The 16,996-nt window shown below is 38.2% G+C and overlaps 1 protein-coding gene across 1 annotated transcript in view; it reads right to left on the bottom strand.

Annotated features, from left to right (window-relative positions):
• Positions 1 to 16,996, bottom strand: part of FAR1 (fatty acyl-CoA reductase 1) — a 34,361-nt gene that overhangs the window by 10,603 nt on the left and 6,762 nt on the right. Inside the window, exons 2-9 of the mRNA XM_068194690.1 lie at positions 12,697 to 12,891; positions 9,080 to 9,255; positions 7,565 to 7,744; positions 5,630 to 5,807; positions 5,030 to 5,074; positions 4,801 to 4,919; positions 4,268 to 4,335; positions 2,536 to 2,707 (exon numbers count right to left, since the gene is read on the bottom strand). Of these exons, the coding sequence (XP_068050791.1) occupies positions 2,536 to 2,707; positions 4,268 to 4,335; positions 4,801 to 4,919; positions 5,030 to 5,074; positions 5,630 to 5,807; positions 7,565 to 7,744; positions 9,080 to 9,255; positions 12,697 to 12,891 (1,133 nt within the window). The remainder of the gene's footprint in view (positions 1 to 2,535; positions 2,708 to 4,267; positions 4,336 to 4,800; positions 4,920 to 5,029; positions 5,075 to 5,629; positions 5,808 to 7,564; positions 7,745 to 9,079; positions 9,256 to 12,696; positions 12,892 to 16,996) is intronic.

Below are 16,996 nucleotides of genomic sequence, written 5' to 3'. Positions count from 1 at the left end.
GTTTTAATTTTTATTATTATTAACATAATCATTTCATTCTGAAGGATCACAGACCTGATCTATTTCTAGTTTCTTCCTTTTCTTCTACTTGATAAAAAATTTCATTCTATTGCAGTACAATATCCTGATGAGTGCAGTTAAACCTGCACAGTGATTTCATTACTTGTTTTTATTGTAGAGATGTCAGTGCACTCAGCACAGAGAGGGCAAGCACCCACCTATGTAAAGGCAAGTAAGCAGAGCATTTGTATTTTCTTGTGCTGATTTCATTACATTTTTACTATACTATTGCTCTGCTAAATCACAGTGGAAAAGGTCACATTTTTAATTATGCCAGCCCTTCTTCACTCAGAGCAGTGTTATCTTGAATTTAAGAATATCCAATAGTGTTTCCAAGTCTTTAGAAGTTTCTGAGTACATGCCACCTGGTAATTAACATTCTATCAACTGACAAAATGACCACAGCAACAGCAGTACACCCCTCCAGCCCATCAGTTAAAGCAGCTTCAAAGTACTAGAAAAAAGTGCAAGAGTGAAGATCTGTCTCAAAATTCTTGTATTATTAAACACTAGCTTGTTCCATTAGGATTTAACACTGCAACATCTTCCTTGCATCTAGGTATTCATTTGCTTTTACTGCTTGTCTTGCAGGCTCCTATTTTTAAAGGCTTTAAAAAAAGAGAGAGGAATGCTGTCTAATGAAAGCTGCATTCCTGTGAGTGAGTTGTGTAGCCAGCTTAAACGCTGTGTCTGAACAATAGCTCGTTTATTTCAGTTCAATCTGCCATCTTTTCTCCAAACTGGAATCTTGTGCATCAAAGGAAACCCATCCAATCACTGTTATAGTAAGCTAAGTAGGAATATTCTCATCAGTAAACATTTCTATTCTGTAAAGTATTAATGTCACCAATTGTACCAGTACTGATAAAAGTCCTAAATTCCATCTTTAGACATCAAGTAAGAACTCCAAGAAAAGCAATAACAAGATTCAACATTCCCAGTGTCAGAATATAAAACTAAACTAAATATTCTATACTGCATGATTATTCACAGCCTCATTTTACTCCCACTGGTCAAATACTCAGCAGACCAGCTGCCTTTCAAAGCCTGACAAGATTCTGGCAGCACTCCTTCCCAGCCATGTGGAAGACAGGACATTGGCATTTATAGTGTAACCATTTTAGTGAGGGATGAAGTTTTCATACCAGTCAGGGAATTCCTATCAATTTTTTATTAAAAATAACTTGAAAATGCAAGAGAACCTGGAAGCTAGGATGTTTTATGTACAATATCTTCTTTAGAGTTGAAAATCTTAAAACTTTTTAATGTGGGAAGATTATTACACAGGCACAGCCAACTGCCACTGTAGCAGCTGAGAGGTTTTCCCCTACAAACCATTTACACAGCTCCTTTCTACTCATCCACTGCGGTGTTACAGAGCTTTTACCCTCCTTGTAAGACAGAACTGGACTATAAAACAACGAATACCATTTGTGTCAATACACTGTCACCACAGTGGAGGTTTTATAGTCTGAAGGCAAATGCCTGTGAAAATGTAACATAAACAATGAGTTAAGGCCATTTGGCTTGGCAAATCTGACACAAATTAAAGTGCTACCTTATATACCTTCTACATGATATAGTTTAGCCTATTATTTTCACCACTTAGTTAGCCAAATAGTACCCTAAATATTATAAACTGAATGGAATGTTGAGATGATACAAACCAACGTAACAGGTGAATTTGTATCATCTACAGGAATAATTTGCAATTAAAAGCTCAGTCCCCCATTCCATTTTCAGTTTACAAAAGCAACAACAACCTTAAGCTACTTCTGAGAGTTTAATGACTGACTAGGATTCTGATCCAAGACATCCCTTGGACAGCATTGTTAGGCCAGTCATTACATTCTTCAAAATGCAGCCACTGGATTCTTATTGCTTAGTTAGTAACCTAGATAGTGCCCAGGCCATGTCTTCTTTACAAGTCTCCACCACCTTATGGGCAAGATATTTTTAGCCCTTTGCTCTTACCGTGGTTTCCGACCTGTCAATATGAGCAAAACATCAAAGGAAAACAACACTATAAAGGCCTCTGCACACCGACAGTAATACAAGAGGGGGCTGTAGGAGAACTTAAACTCAGGTATTCTTGCTAGATTTTCTAATGGATATATCCTGTAATTGTGACTGATGAAGTAATCTGTAGGAAAAAGTAAGGATCAACATATTTTTAGTATTTATTATCCAAGAACAAACATCATTTCTTCTATATCATTTAATTCTCTTGACTACTAAAACCCCCAAATTATCCAACATATAACATCCTCATTTTTGCTAGAAAGTTCAAAGTCACTTTGAATTTGAGGACCTGTTCTCAGGGAAAAAAAAAAAAAAAAAAAGGTTGAGTTTTAGTCACAAAACCTTCAGGGAAAGAAAAAATACCAAAAAGTTAAAATCAAAATACATCACAATGTAAGCACAGTTTCATTTAAAAGTCAGAGGAACAAACAAGGCAGAGCCAGTCACCATTACCTTGGGCTTCTTCCAGTAATCCTGAGGTAGGTATCATACAGGAATGCTGGGGCCTTATGGCTTACAGCAATCCAGTAATGATATAAAAGGTGATTGGAAGTTAGATTTACATTGGGCCGTCTGAAGGCCTGTTCGAGAGGGTTCCTCTTGAAAGTGGAAATTACATGGTATTCTGAGAAAGAAAAGTTGCACAACAGCTTCGATAATCACCATGTAAAATGTAATGCTTTTCAAAGTACATTACAGGGTACAGCATCAACAGCAGAGTTTTTTTAAATAACCACCCTAACTCTTCTTCAATGCACAGAAACTAAAACAGTTATAAGCTTTATAACTTAAAATACTGTTGAACGGGTTATTATTATAATCCAGAGGTGGTTTATGCCTTCATCTTCAGTACCGTATTTTATTGCAGCTTCTCTCTTGTGGTTCTCTACCTTAGAAGTTGGTGGTTTCAAACACTGACAGCAATTTCAGTTTATAAAGCAAGTAAAGCTATTTAAATAGTCATCTCTATTTCATCAAGAGGGTTATTCTGCTCACTTGTGTGAAGAATTTAGAATTTTAGAATTTCTCACTTTGTGTGAAGACTGAGGACTCTGCAGTCATCTGAAGTGATTTTAAATTATATTTTCAACCAATTTATCTAAATTTAGGCATTAAGAAAAAAGCAATTAGAGTAGGACTCCATGAGAAATTCTTGGTAACACCTGTCAATTCAGTACATAACAGATATTGCAGGATCAGGGTCTTTAAAAGTTATGTGGAAATTCACCTCTCCTTTTAATCTTCTCTTATAACTTTATGCTGTTGTTTATAGACAGCACTTAAATACCCTGATCCAAACTGGGATATAAGTGAAGTCAGCAATTTTCCAAGTTTAATTGAAGCAATAATGTTTGCAACAAATCCACGTAAAATGGGCAAAAGCAAGTAAAATAGATTTAAGTACTGAGGTTAACTGAAAGAAAAAAAATAATCTGAGCTTCAGGACTCAATTTCTAAAAAAACTGAAAACTAATAAATGGTTTTACTATGCCAAAGAGCTTGTATTGTTCTTTACATTAACTATTACAAAGCTGCTGGCCCGTGGCTTACATCCTAGGCAGGATATCTTAGAGTTGAAAATATGTAGTTATATTTCCTTAAAGGCTACTCTTCCCTGTACATTAATTGTTCAAGTGTCATGCAACAATCTGAATATTAAAAAACCCACCTCAACCAACAATCAGCTTAAGCCAAACACAAAGAGCTACACAAGGGCAAAACTACTACCAGACCTCTCAATTATGCAGATGTACAAAACATTTAATTGTGGGCTGCTTATTCATATGTTTTTTCATATGTATTTATTGATGTTGGCATTACACCCAGCATCACTACTGCTCCTCTGAGCAATACTTCTCTCCACACACTACTTACATTCTGTGGATTAGGTCATGGCAGCAGCAAACAGAAAAAGCAGTTTTCCCATAGTTTAAATTATTAATGGAATAAGAGTAACAAAAAAAATACCAATAAGAACGAAACGAGATGGAGGCAATGCTGCAAGGGAAGAGGGAGGGAGAGCATTAACAGTGGAAGCTAATGAGAATGCACAATTCACTGCAAAATTGAGAGGTATGGCTAAAATGCCAGTTTCAAAAATAAAATGCATTATGGTTTACTGATTATAACTTGTTTGATTTTCTTTTTGTATTAAGGCTAATGAGAAAAAAGAAACATGCCATACCAACTTCACTCCAGTGGAAAGGATTGGTGCCACCTGTTGTACAGTTATACACCATAACTTTTCTTGGTCTGGGGAAAAAAAAAAGATAACAGAGCAAGTTAGAAGAAAAACAGCCTTTTAAATACACAGAAAACAGAAGAGATGCCCAAAGTTATCCTTTCCCTCAACAGCATCATTTATATAAAGCAGAAAGCATCAGTCTCGTGGTCAATTTTTTGCTTTAGCAACTTTCAGTATTTTTCTCCTTCTTTAATTATCTTTTTTTTATATCAGAGAAGGCATCACCCACACTACTGCAGGTTGTATTGATTACAAACAAGACCCAGGAAAGAATTTTCAGACATAGCTTCACAGTATGATGTCTTCCTCTGGCATAAGCAAGTTACTCTTTGAGAGACTAACCTGCCAGAACCTTAGATTCCTTTGCTGAGGGAACAGCAGGACACTGATGAGGATTTCAATACAAGGCTGTTTTACTAAATACACAGTATCATTTCCAAATATTCAGTACTCTCTTTTGTCACCGTTTATACCTATTAATTGCAGAATACCAGGCTGCAGCGAGTGTGGTATTGACAACAACATCTATTGGGACAAGATCTGCTAACGCATCGTTGGAAGCTCTCATTGTTCGAAGAATTCCTTTTCCTGCCTTGAAGAACAAAACAACAAAGAGAGACAGAAGAAGACCCAGCAGTGAAACATATGAAGCTTTTCTGCCTCCCAAAAGGAAGGGGAACATTAAGTATATTCATTACTTACAGCAATGAAGATACCACTAGGTCCATTGAAGTTATCAATCCAGCCCTATTAGGAAGGGGGAGAGGGAAAGGATTTGGTTAGAGCATACTGAAGTCAGCAGCTTCAAGTGAAAATCTGAGCAGTTTCTACATGCATAAGGGGTGGAGGAAACGGAGACCGAAGAGGAGAAAGATTTTTTACTCCATGTTGCTAATTTAAGTTTTTCCATAGCAAATTCTGGTGATGTAACAAGCTCCTATGACTCAGACAAGAGATCTACGCACAGGACACCGTAGTTCTTCAGAGAGAGGGGTTTATTTATTTCTTAGTGAATGAACTGCAATTGTCCATAAAAATATGTTCATGTTCAAAGTATTCAGGTTTACAAGTATTTTTAGACTAGGAATTTAGGTGTATTTCATTTTTCAACCACAATACATTCTTGCTCAGCTTTGATGACAGTATTTAGACTCTATATATTGTTATCAGTCATCCCGAAGCAACCAAGACACAACTTCATGGTGCAAGAGATTTTCCTCTATGAAGGTCACTGGATAAAGAGGCTCCCAGTGTGTACTACAGTCTACAGCAAGATGGTCAGGTGACAACTCAGGGACTTACAGGAAAAGGCTCCTTCCAGCTGGCACCAATGATGGATGGCCTTACAATGGCAATGTTTAAATTTGCACCTTCCTGCTGCACCACGGATTCAGCTAAGGCTTTTGTGTATGTGTACGTATTAGGTCTCTTGCCTAACAGTTTAGGAGTAATATCATTCACTAGGTCATCATCCATCCACCTAAAGAAACAAAAGAAAAAGCAAGTGTAAATTACTGCATGCTGCTTCACTGGAGGGGTGAGGTGTGAAATGATGAAGTTACCATGACTATTTTTTTTCTCATTTAAAGAAAAAGGGACACACACCTAAACAAAAACAAGTTTCTCAGAAAAACAAAGGATTGCACGTTCAGTGTCCATCAAAAGAAGCATACTGGCATTTATTTTTTGCCCTGGTAATTCATTTATAACACACCACCTACAGAGCACGCAGTACACTCATTTACAATAATCCAAATTCTGCCAACCAAGTTCTCAAAGATGGAGTGCAGACACTGCAAATTAGTCTTTGGAACATGGGCTCACTGCATTATGATCTACATAGTGATACCCCTCTAATGGAGTCCCAGCTATATTGCTAGCATCCCCTCCACCTTTGTGGTGGTGAGCAATCACATACCATCCCTGAAGCAAGCTGGTCACAATGGTTCTCCCTTTAAATTAGTTAAATCTTGCCATTTAGTCTTGCTTCCCAGTTCATATTAAAAATGTAATAACCTTCAGTCATAGCACACAAGTAAAAAAGATGTGCCTCTTCAACTGTTGCTACTTTGGTATTTTCACTGCAAAACAGGACTTGAATTTTATTTGCTTTGGTCTCTTAGTCACAGAAATGGAAATTATTGTTTTTCACCAATGTCATGTTACAAAATGGCCACACATCAGACTCCTTTCATGGTATGAACAGGGTAGGAAGAGGGGTAGTAAAGGCTAGAGATCACTCTTTTATAACTTAATAAAAGCCTCCCCTCAGGAGTTCTAAAGTACACACAGCTGTCCCAGCCCATACCAAACAGTTTAAGTTACATTTGTCTCTTCACAAGTCAGATAATCAAAAATATGACCGTTTTGCAATCCCTCATTTTTAAGTGCATTTAAAGTCAATGTTACCAAAAAGGCTGGCTCAATGTGCATTCTAGGTGGTAGCTCACTTGGTTTTAATGTTAGCACTCTTCCACCTAAAATAACAAGTTAAAGTAGGTATTTTACTTTTCAATTAGTTTTTTTCAGTTTCATGCTTCTCTTCCAAGAGGTGATACTTTGTACAACTGGTAAGAAGGAAGAGAGACTGATGTAGAGCTGCATTACACTTATCCCACATTGTCAGTGGTTTCAGAGTTTGACAGCTACCAAGTAAGACCTCAGGACAGTTAATATACACAAAAAAATACCAAATGGAAAGTGATTTTTCCAACCCATAATGCCCAATTCAAGACTTAAAGCTAGAGAAAACAGATTTTTAATGTCTGGGCTCTCAGGATACCTAACAGAACCACTTCTACAATAAGTAATATTTGAGCATCTCCGTCTCATCTTGCAATGGCATTTAGGTGGATGTAGTAGAGGCAGCTGTTCAAGGCACCTCAGTTTTATCCTCTCCTTCACAACGCTGGTACCAGCACAAGTTATCAGCATCTCCTGATTCAGCCAATCATACAGCTGAAAGACCGGCACTCTCAGCACAGAGGAGGCATCACGAGCAGATGCGAGCATCCCTATCCTTCAGTACCCCTCCACACCCAGCCCAGCTTAAAGGAAGCATAAACCTTAACCCATGTCCCTTACAGGAAGGGGAGTGTCAGTCATGCTGTCAGACCTATGGGACAGCATAAGCTAACTCTTCATCTTTACAGCTCCTAACTGTTTTTTTAACACTTCAATAGCAGGAACAAAAAGGATACAGATTACCCAAGTAAATTCATAAAACATAACACGTACTCAAGGGAATCTATCAGCTTCTTGGGATCCACAGGAGGTGGGTACACGACTTCCTCAATTTGTTTCCGATTGCAATATGCATAGGCAGTGGAAACGTGCATGAACACCTCCAGATTCTTCATTCGGTGTGCCAAGGAGAGGAGCTGTTGTGTGGCAACCACATTTAACTGCACTGCATCTCTATGGATTAAACAGAAATGTCATTAGTAGAAAGCAAGACAAAAACAAGAAATTTATTCCTAAACGCCTCAGTGCTGGGTATATAAAGTGTCCCTGAATTCTCCACCCTACCCCAAAAAAGCAGCATGGGGATTGCCCTAATTTTCTGCTTAGACTAATATACCACAGTCCTAATCTAGAACATCTTGCAATGTTCAAGATATTTCTCCTTTTCTTACCAGCATCCTTTGATTTCTTCTATCTAAATCCCAATTATGTGCTTTCCATAAAACATAAAGGAAATAATCCAACACAACACCAGGCTTCCATAAGATGCACCTCTGAACTTCCAAGTTCAAGGTGAGTTGGGTCAACAACTTGGAAGCTTAGTGGGCCAGTAAGTTGGAGACTGGCATCTTCTTGTAGGATAGCAAAAGGCTCCATACAGGATGGAAGTAAAGGGGGAAAAAAAGGCAAACCACCAAGAACCACACCTCCACTCCAGGTTCACTGCTGCTCATTACTATCTTTAAAGACACTAGAGCAGAGTAGGTGTATCTCTACAGCTCCCAGCAGATAACAGCTTGCTGACCAACTCCTATGATTATTTTATTGTTTACATCTTCTCTCCAGCCTACAGGCTTGCTGTGGGCACCAGTTTCCTTGTACAGAGTGTACTATCAAGTTTCAAGAGCACAGCTAAGCAACACTTCTTTGCAATAAAAGTGTTCAATTAACAACAACAACATCAGTATCCCCCAAACAATCACTAAGTTCCAGAATGCTTTATCTCACATTATTACTGAAGTGGGGGACAGAAAAGGGGAGCATTACTCCAAAGCAATTAACATCAATGGTAACTAATTAGTTTGCTATCTCCTTCAACAAGTCAAAGGAGCCCATAATCCCAGCTGTGTGCACCACTTTTTCCACTTCTTGTTTTCATCTCTCTCCCAGTGCATCTACTTCTCCCCACTTCTTCCAATGCCAACCTCATTTATTAATAAGGGACTTTTAAAAGACAGGAAGAAAAGCTGAACTGTATTTCATCTCCTGTTTTTCTTATCAGGTAAGAGAGCAAGCACTAGAGCCTCCCACACACAACTTTTCTCACAAAACTCTATCCTCTGAAAATATGCATTTCCTTTCTAACAAGGCAGGCCAAAGGAATAGTTTGCACTGCCCTTTATACACCAGGACAAGAACAAACATTACTAGGGAGCACAGTAGGTGTACCTACAGCTTATTTGTAGCCTTTCTACCCAAATTTGCACTATTGGGCAGACACCTGATTCACTCCCTCCCTTTGAGCACCACTGGTTTACCAGAGCAGGGTAAACAAAATTTTAGACTCACCTTAGTGTTTCATTGAATCTGACTGTAGCAGCACAATGAAATATGATATTAATGCATTCTATAAGTTCTTCCTTGACTGGTTTACCAAGATCCAGTTCAGGCTGCGTAAGTTCACTCACTACTACTATTATTTTTTCTTTGAAGTCTGGTTGCTCTTCTCTCAATCTGTCAAAGAGCTGTCAAAAATAACAGGACTATAAACTCAGTGAAGGTAAGAGAAACATTTCACTTAAATGAAGAAAAATCCCACATTCTTTGTCTATACCTCCTAACTGCTCAAGATCATCAGGAAGTTAGGACAGTGCATTAGCAATACCATAAGAATATGTTACAGACTTCCTATGAAGTAAACTATATTTTTTTCCAACATAAGGAAAGGGAACAATCTACCCACTTCTCAAGCTTGATAACAGCTATTCAAATTCTTATAAAAGTCATGCTGGATTTTAGGTTTAGAAATCTTGCATTAAGATTCACAAATTTCCAATTATTTAAGAAATACTATCATCAAATTATGCCAGTCTTGGAGAACTTCCAGATTATTAAAAACACAAATAGTTTCTCAGGCTAGTTAAACAAAAAAGGCATATGACATTAGAACATCTGATTAAGTCTTATCAAATTGGTGTTTAACAGTTCCCTCCGAAAAAGATCTCACCAAAATTATATTTCATCACAAACTCTCCTGATAAATAGCTGGGTTCTAACCAGGTGGCTTAACACACAGATCAAAATTCTTACCTCATCTTATTTACACTCATTAGTATGCAAGTTTTCCTGAGTCACACAGTAGTGTGGCAATAAAACACCTTTGAAAACTGCAGAAGAGTAGACCCTTCTTTACTGTCCAGGGGACAATATCTTGCAACTGCTTCAACACCAGTCAACTATAATGTATTAAAATCACAGCAGTGCTTTCTTTTTCCCACCCAAGCATAAGGTTACACCAAACACAAATAGTCAAAAGACATTTCCTTACAGAATGACGTTAATTAATTTTAAACTATAAATTAAGTCACCTAAAGGTGCAGTTTCACAACACTTCAGGCAATCTAAGTTTATATTTCTACCAGAGATTGGTCCTTCTAATTTCTTTATTCCTGTTGCTTCTCTGACACTGGAAGAGCAAGAAGCCCTAGAGCTGTGTGAGCAGCTGCTCAGGTCCAGCTCTTTTTTTTAGAGATGTTTTTTTCAGCCCAAACATGAGTTAATGCAGCTCATTGTGTGGCCACCTGAAGTAGCAGTGTTAATTCCACAGTGAGAACACAGGACATCTCCACTTTTCGAGGCTCGACTGCACTTTGCAAACATGAAGCTTCACTTTATAGGATAAAGCTGCCAAGACAGCATTTAAAGCCTCTGCAACTCTTATGTGTACAGCAAACAGTTCTTACCTAAGGGCAGAAACTTTGTATGATTTTAAAAAATTAGCCTGCTATGTTTTCGGTTGGAATGATGGCATCTTCCTCCAGGGAGCTGAAGCAGCTGCCTGTTAACCATATTAATGTGTGATACTGCATTGTAACAGAAAAGCAGTACCATGGATGAGCTCTTAAAGAGCCAGTTTTTATTTTTAATGCATCTATTACATCTCTTATATCCCTTTTCACAACCATAGTCATGCACTATTCCTACACGCCTCTCACTAGCATTGACTCCAGTACTAAGGAGAAGAAATGCCTAGACTGTATGCAATACATATGGCAAATGAAGTCCAAAGAAAGTAGAAATCTCAACACTGTTTTGCTATTTGTAGCCCAGTTTACTTCACATTTATTTTATTTATTACCGCATTCACCCATTTAGATTTCAAATTCTTCAAGAAACAGAATGTTGAAACATCTGCCGAACACTTAATGAGTCCACCTAAATTGTGAAGAATTACTGGCAGTGCCTTGCAACTGGACAGCTTAAGACAATAGATCTCATAAAAATTTTCATAGACTTTCGGAAGAATCTTGATGACATTAAAGCCATTTAAACAATGGACTTTTAATCTTTTCTAATCACTTGACGAAGACAGAACAAAGATCTGGCCCTATTCTCCATCTCTGCACAGATGAGCAACTCCATCCCTGCAGGTTCCTGCCTCAAGCCGTAACTCTGCTTACCAGGACTTCTGTGAACCTGCTCCAGCAATAAGCGCTCACCAAGACTCAAATCACATCAGATTTTTATCTCAGTGAGAGCTGGTACAGACGACAAGGAAACTTTGACTCAAATTTAAAAGCCTTTTATAGGAGGTTTCCTAAAAACCATACTGAGCCTTACAGCTTACCAAAGTTTAAGTCAGTCCATACTTAGGGCTACTTCTCTCTCTGCCCAAATACTCCCCACCTTTCTTTGAGTAATAGTGTATACAAAAAGTGGATTGAGAAATTTTTCCTTCTGCATCTCAGAGCTTAGTCTGGAGATATTTTCCTTGTTTCAGGGCAGTGACAAACTGAAGGTTTTATGTAGAGAGAACATGCAACTGAATTTTAAGCTAGAACCCACTGTAACTCATTCTGTTGTGTTTTATGATATTGCACAAGATTACAGGAAGATGCTTTTTGAGCAATGAGTCACAGTTTTTTGACTGGTTACAGAAAATAATTACCTAGGGAACAGCCATCCTCATATCTGCTATAATCCCAGCTAGTCAGAGTTGTAGAAATCCATTGCTGTACTTTAAACAACTTACCCCTAAGTGCATTCATAGTTCCTTATTGATTCCCCTTTAGCACCTTCTAAGAACACACTTTGTACAGACTACACTGTATCGCAATGAAAAAATTAAACTGCTGATACCTGTGTTTCTCAAGACAAAAGCCTAGACAGAAATAAACAAACTCTGCTTTAGCAAAGTTCATGCTAGAAATCTCTCCTCATCCTGTTCATCCTTCCCATTATGAACAGGATACTCTCCAAGGAGAAAGATGGGCAACAGAGATGGATGATTCTACACTTAGAAAGAAGAGCCAGCCTAGCTCACCAGAATATCAAGGTAATGAGTCTTTTCAGGAGCAAAGTATTTGACCCAGCTTGCACAGAAAATCATTTAGAGAGCCACTTGGATAAGTCCACAGCACAGACCTTCAGTGCCTTTCTAGCTGTCACAGGCTGACCAACAGAAATCTGTAAATCTGCTAAGCCAAACATTTCTGTTCCACTTACAAATCTAAGTTCCTGTTGACACATTCTTATTTACTGCTTGATCCAGTAGCACATTCCAGAAAAAAACAGAAGGCACAAGGTGAAAAAGTGACTCACTTGAGATCTTTAAGAGTCTCAATCCACCTTACAACTCCCAGTCCACTACCTCTTGTACTTGATTTTATATTCCCATAACAAGCTCTAATACAGATTTTTACTTCTCATTTCTGCATTACAGCTGAACATCCTGCTCCTGAATTATATACAGGATAATTTTCAACTACTGGCTTTGCTAGAGACTAACATCTTGAAGCAGCTATAGAAGCACCACCAGGTCTTAGATTTTGTGTTTCTGTTAGAATTTTAAAAAAGAAAAATTAACAATAACATTTTGCTTTAGACAAACTGAAGTTGTTCTCAAAATGAAATGAGAACATCATAAAGAAGGACAAATATGAACTTTGTAAGCATATGACACATACCTTACAGCTAGTAATTTCTTCTATTCGTGCTTCAGGCGACTGCTTTGCTTTTTTTCTTACCAGCACATACACTGCTTTCACTTTAGGACAGGATCTGAGCAGCTTTTCCAAAAGCACTTTTCCCACAAAGCCTGTAGCTCCTGTCAGGAGGATGTTTTTTCCTTCATAGTATTCAGGAATGGAAACCATTGTGACCTTTACGAAAGATAAAAACAAAAAGTTTATTAAAGAACTTACTAAAGAGTTCAGATTTGCAGAAGATTAAATAATTATATCTGTGCTGTTTATATCTGTGCTGAAAGAAATGCTTAATAGATTTTTTTACCTATAACCAGTACTTGAAGCTGTATTTTTTTACAACATTCTGAAAGACTCCCACAGGGTCACTACAATCATTCCAGATCTTCTTCTAAACTGCGCCTGTTAACAGGGTTTTAAAGACTTAGGCATCCACTCAGCCAGGAAAATAGCCCAACTCCAGTGTGTTTTTGCCTCTGTGTGCACGGTCCTTTACCACTCCAAGGGGCTGCTCCATGTGAACTAAAGGTTGTATCATTAAAATGTACTCACAAGTGGATTCTTCAAACCCACTGACAGAAGACAGGGAAACAAGCATCCCAATTGCTGGTCCAGGAATTTTGACTGTGCCAGCAGAGCCCCCTGTCACTGTTAGGATGAGCCTCCCTACCAATTAAACTAAACCAGAGAGAAGGTTGAGTCAGTTATTTGGAATAGTTTTACATTTATTACAAAAAACCCATACAGATCCACAGATAAAGAGTTTTCCAACTTCTTCATCCATTAGTCATTTGGGAGGAAAAAAAACCAAACAAATAAAGTCATTAGAATTCTCAACAAACTAAGATGTAACCACAAATACACCTCCTAATAAAATGAAGGGTAAGAGATTATTACTCAAATTAAGCACAAAGCTAGAAAGTGCTTGAGATTTTGCTTCAGTTAATAAGTTAACCTTTGCTTCAGTTAATAAGTTAACCTTGACAATCATGATTCGTCCCCCTCCCTTCATCAACCTCTTGGAAATTATGTCATTCTTGCTAAGAGAAACTGAAACTCTTTAAGGACAAATATGGTATGTCTCATAATAAAGTGAGAACATGGCCTTTAGGATCCCTACAACTCAACCACAGTGCATCATCCAGAGCTGCCATTCTTTTAAGTCAGCTATAGCAACATCTTCACTGTGACCCTTAACCAGCTCACTTTCACTAGATAAGAAGGTAGCATTATGGATACACTTCCACCACATTTTACCCATCTTTCTGATTAGACTCATAAAAATCCTGAGCTGATGTAGTGACTGTCTCATTATAGTCCTCCACAGCAGTTCCACACAAACTGCTACGACTAAAACACTCCCAAAAAGGGACCACAGAGAGTCACAGAATGTTCTGAGTTGGAAGGGACCCACAAGAATCATCCAGCTCTCAAGTGAACAGCCCACAAGGGGTTGACCCTTGGGACTGACAGTCTTGGTGTTATCAGCATCATGCCCTGACCAACTGAGCTCATCTCAGGGATAGAATCCATAAAACCATGGTACTAAAAAAAAAAAACCTGACAGAATTGAGAATCTTTAAACACAGATGGAATGCTTCTTAGGCAAATATGGATTACAACACTGAATACCTTAACAGGGTGAGAACCTTTCTTCACCTGCCACCCAGGAATAAAGGTGCAACTTCTAAATACACTCCATTCTTTCAAGACAGCAAGATACTGCAAGCAGGGGCTTAGCACAGAATGCATGTTAGGAGTGAACAGCTAATTTGTCCTTTTTGCCTGAAAAGTTCCAAATGTTTTTGGAACACCTATTTGTCAGGTACCCACCGTATCAAAGCAATTGCGGTCTGTTTTTCATGTGCTCATATTTCAACTCTCTCTGAACAAGCTCCAAATGGTTACTTGCTAGAAATGAGTTACTACATGCACAAGTCCTGGCTTCACAAGTCTGGGTACCAAGTGCTATGTCAGATACTCCAAATCCTAATTTTGACTCCATTCTTTGAGAAGTGAAGCATCTAACAACAGACAGTAGGATACAGCAGCAAGTTTAGAGCAGAACAAGCACTACTATTTCCACTGACCACAGTACATCATCTGGAATTGTTTCTTTGAAGGTCAAGAGAAAAAACTATTTACATTAAACCACTTTCACCACACAGTTAAGAGACTCTAATGCAAATTTGAAAGCACAGCTCCTGCCATGAAGCATGGAGTGCAAGACACAGCATGCTTATGAGTCATTTTTCCCTGTTCAGTTACAATACAGGCCTGTTGTCTTTACGAGGGCCCAAAGTCACAGTTAATGCTCTTCAGGTATGTCTTCCCCATAACTTTTCTTTTCCTGGTCTTTGTGTACACCATTCACTTCCTCTTAAAGATCTGCATGATCACTCCCATATGTAGGACAGCATTTCAGTTCCCTCAAAGAGGGAGGCAAAAACTCATGCAATCATTACTGCAGCAATGTTGTCACTAAGATTCAGTTTTGTCAAGGTTCCTACACACCCTTCTTACTAATTCACCTAAGTAGCCATAATCTCTATTTTTCACACTTTGAGACTCCTCAAGAGTATCTCACACTACCCATTCACCTGTCCTTCCTCAAAGAAAGGTTTAATCCTGCTTCTGACACAATGCCACAACCTCAGCATGCAAACCTGCTAACATGGGCAGAGTCTTTGGATACGTCCACACAGGAGCCTTGGACAACACCCAATGCATGGCTATAGTCCAACATCTGTTTCTGAAAGCTAAAGCAATGAAAAGTTATGCTGTCAGTGGAAATACCTGTGTTACTGTAGTCCATCTTTTTTAAGTGACTGCAAAATCTGACAATATTTAGGCTCAAATGATGTAAATAAAACTGGCGCAAAATAGATCAAAGTTTCCTGCCTCAGTAATTTCTGATCATATTCCTTTGTGTAACAGGCTGAAATCAGAATACCAGACCTACAAAACATCAACATCCACAGCTATGATGAACCATAATGATGAAATGGGTTCAATTAAAAAACCAGGAACATGCACAAATACTCACATTCACACTTGGGAGGTAGCAACACTTATATGTTTGCAGGCTAATATATATTTTTTTTTTTTAGGATTGAGAAATGTTTCCTTTAAGAAACTCTTAATCCCTCTTTTCTCTTCAGCTTGTTCTCCAACAACCAGACTTTGGTAGACCTTATTCATAGCAACTTCCCACACTGAGATTGTCTTCTACTTTCATTACTCTGGAAGATTCTAGCTAGAAAACATAATTGGTGACATCTTCAGAAGTACACATCACTGTCAACATTACAGCAACAAACACAGGGATTGTGAGCGAACTGCCGAAAAGCACCAAAACGGATTTAAAGGGTAAAAACCACGCATGGAATCTAGGTGTGAATGATCAAAGTCTGAATCCAGCAGCCTATGCTTTGCTCTGTTAGAAAGAAAGGTTATCTCAAGCACAGGGAAGGGAAAGAATGTTCCCATTCTCCACCTACCCTTCCCTGCCTTCTCTGAGAATGCATCTCCACATGCCAGTTAGCATAGCACTGCTGGCAGCTTCTCATCTCAAACTCAGAAGGATCTTCCCTCACAGGTATAATATATTATTTTTTTAAGTTGTTTACAGCAGCAAATTACTGAAGAATCACAGAATTTATAGGGTTGGAAGAATTATTTTATAATTCTGTTTGTAAATAAAACTGTCAAGAAATACACACAGTTCCTATAAGAAATTTATTTTAGTCTCTAACACATAACAAGCTGGTGCAGATGCCAAAAAAAAAAAAAAAAGAAACTACCTTGCAAGACACCACAGCAATAACAAATTTAACATGTTGAGGTTGTTAAGTGTCAGCAATCACTTTATCTATCTGCTTTAGATTACAACTTGCATGTTTACAATAGCTGTTAACCAGCAATACATATTGTCACCATTATCCAATCATCTGTTAACAGCTACCTCTTCAAACACAAACAGAGAACTCCTACCAAACACAAAGATGTCTAATGCACTCTGTGGGATATCTAAAACCCTGTATCATAGACACCTTTTTGAGCTAATAAGCAAAAACAACCTAGAAGAAAGAAATCTGACAGTTGAAAGGCTTAATAAGAGTTCTGTAAAGAATTCTCACTCTAGAACAGAAATATTCAAAATTCCCACATTACCCATAGGTATAAACAGCATTTGCTAGAGGAATCTTACATGAAGTTGCTACAGAGCAATTGCTGCTGGGATCCTTCTGAATTCACAGGTTCAGGGCTAAGCCCATGGTGA

The sequence above is a fragment of the Anomalospiza imberbis genome, chromosome 6 (genome assembly GCF_031753505.1).
Source record: "Anomalospiza imberbis isolate Cuckoo-Finch-1a 21T00152 chromosome 6, ASM3175350v1, whole genome shotgun sequence".
Lineage (NCBI taxonomy): Eukaryota > Metazoa > Chordata > Aves > Passeriformes > Viduidae > Anomalospiza > Anomalospiza imberbis.
The sequence above is the reverse complement of the archived record's forward strand: the minus strand, read 5'-3'. Positions and strand labels throughout refer to the sequence as shown.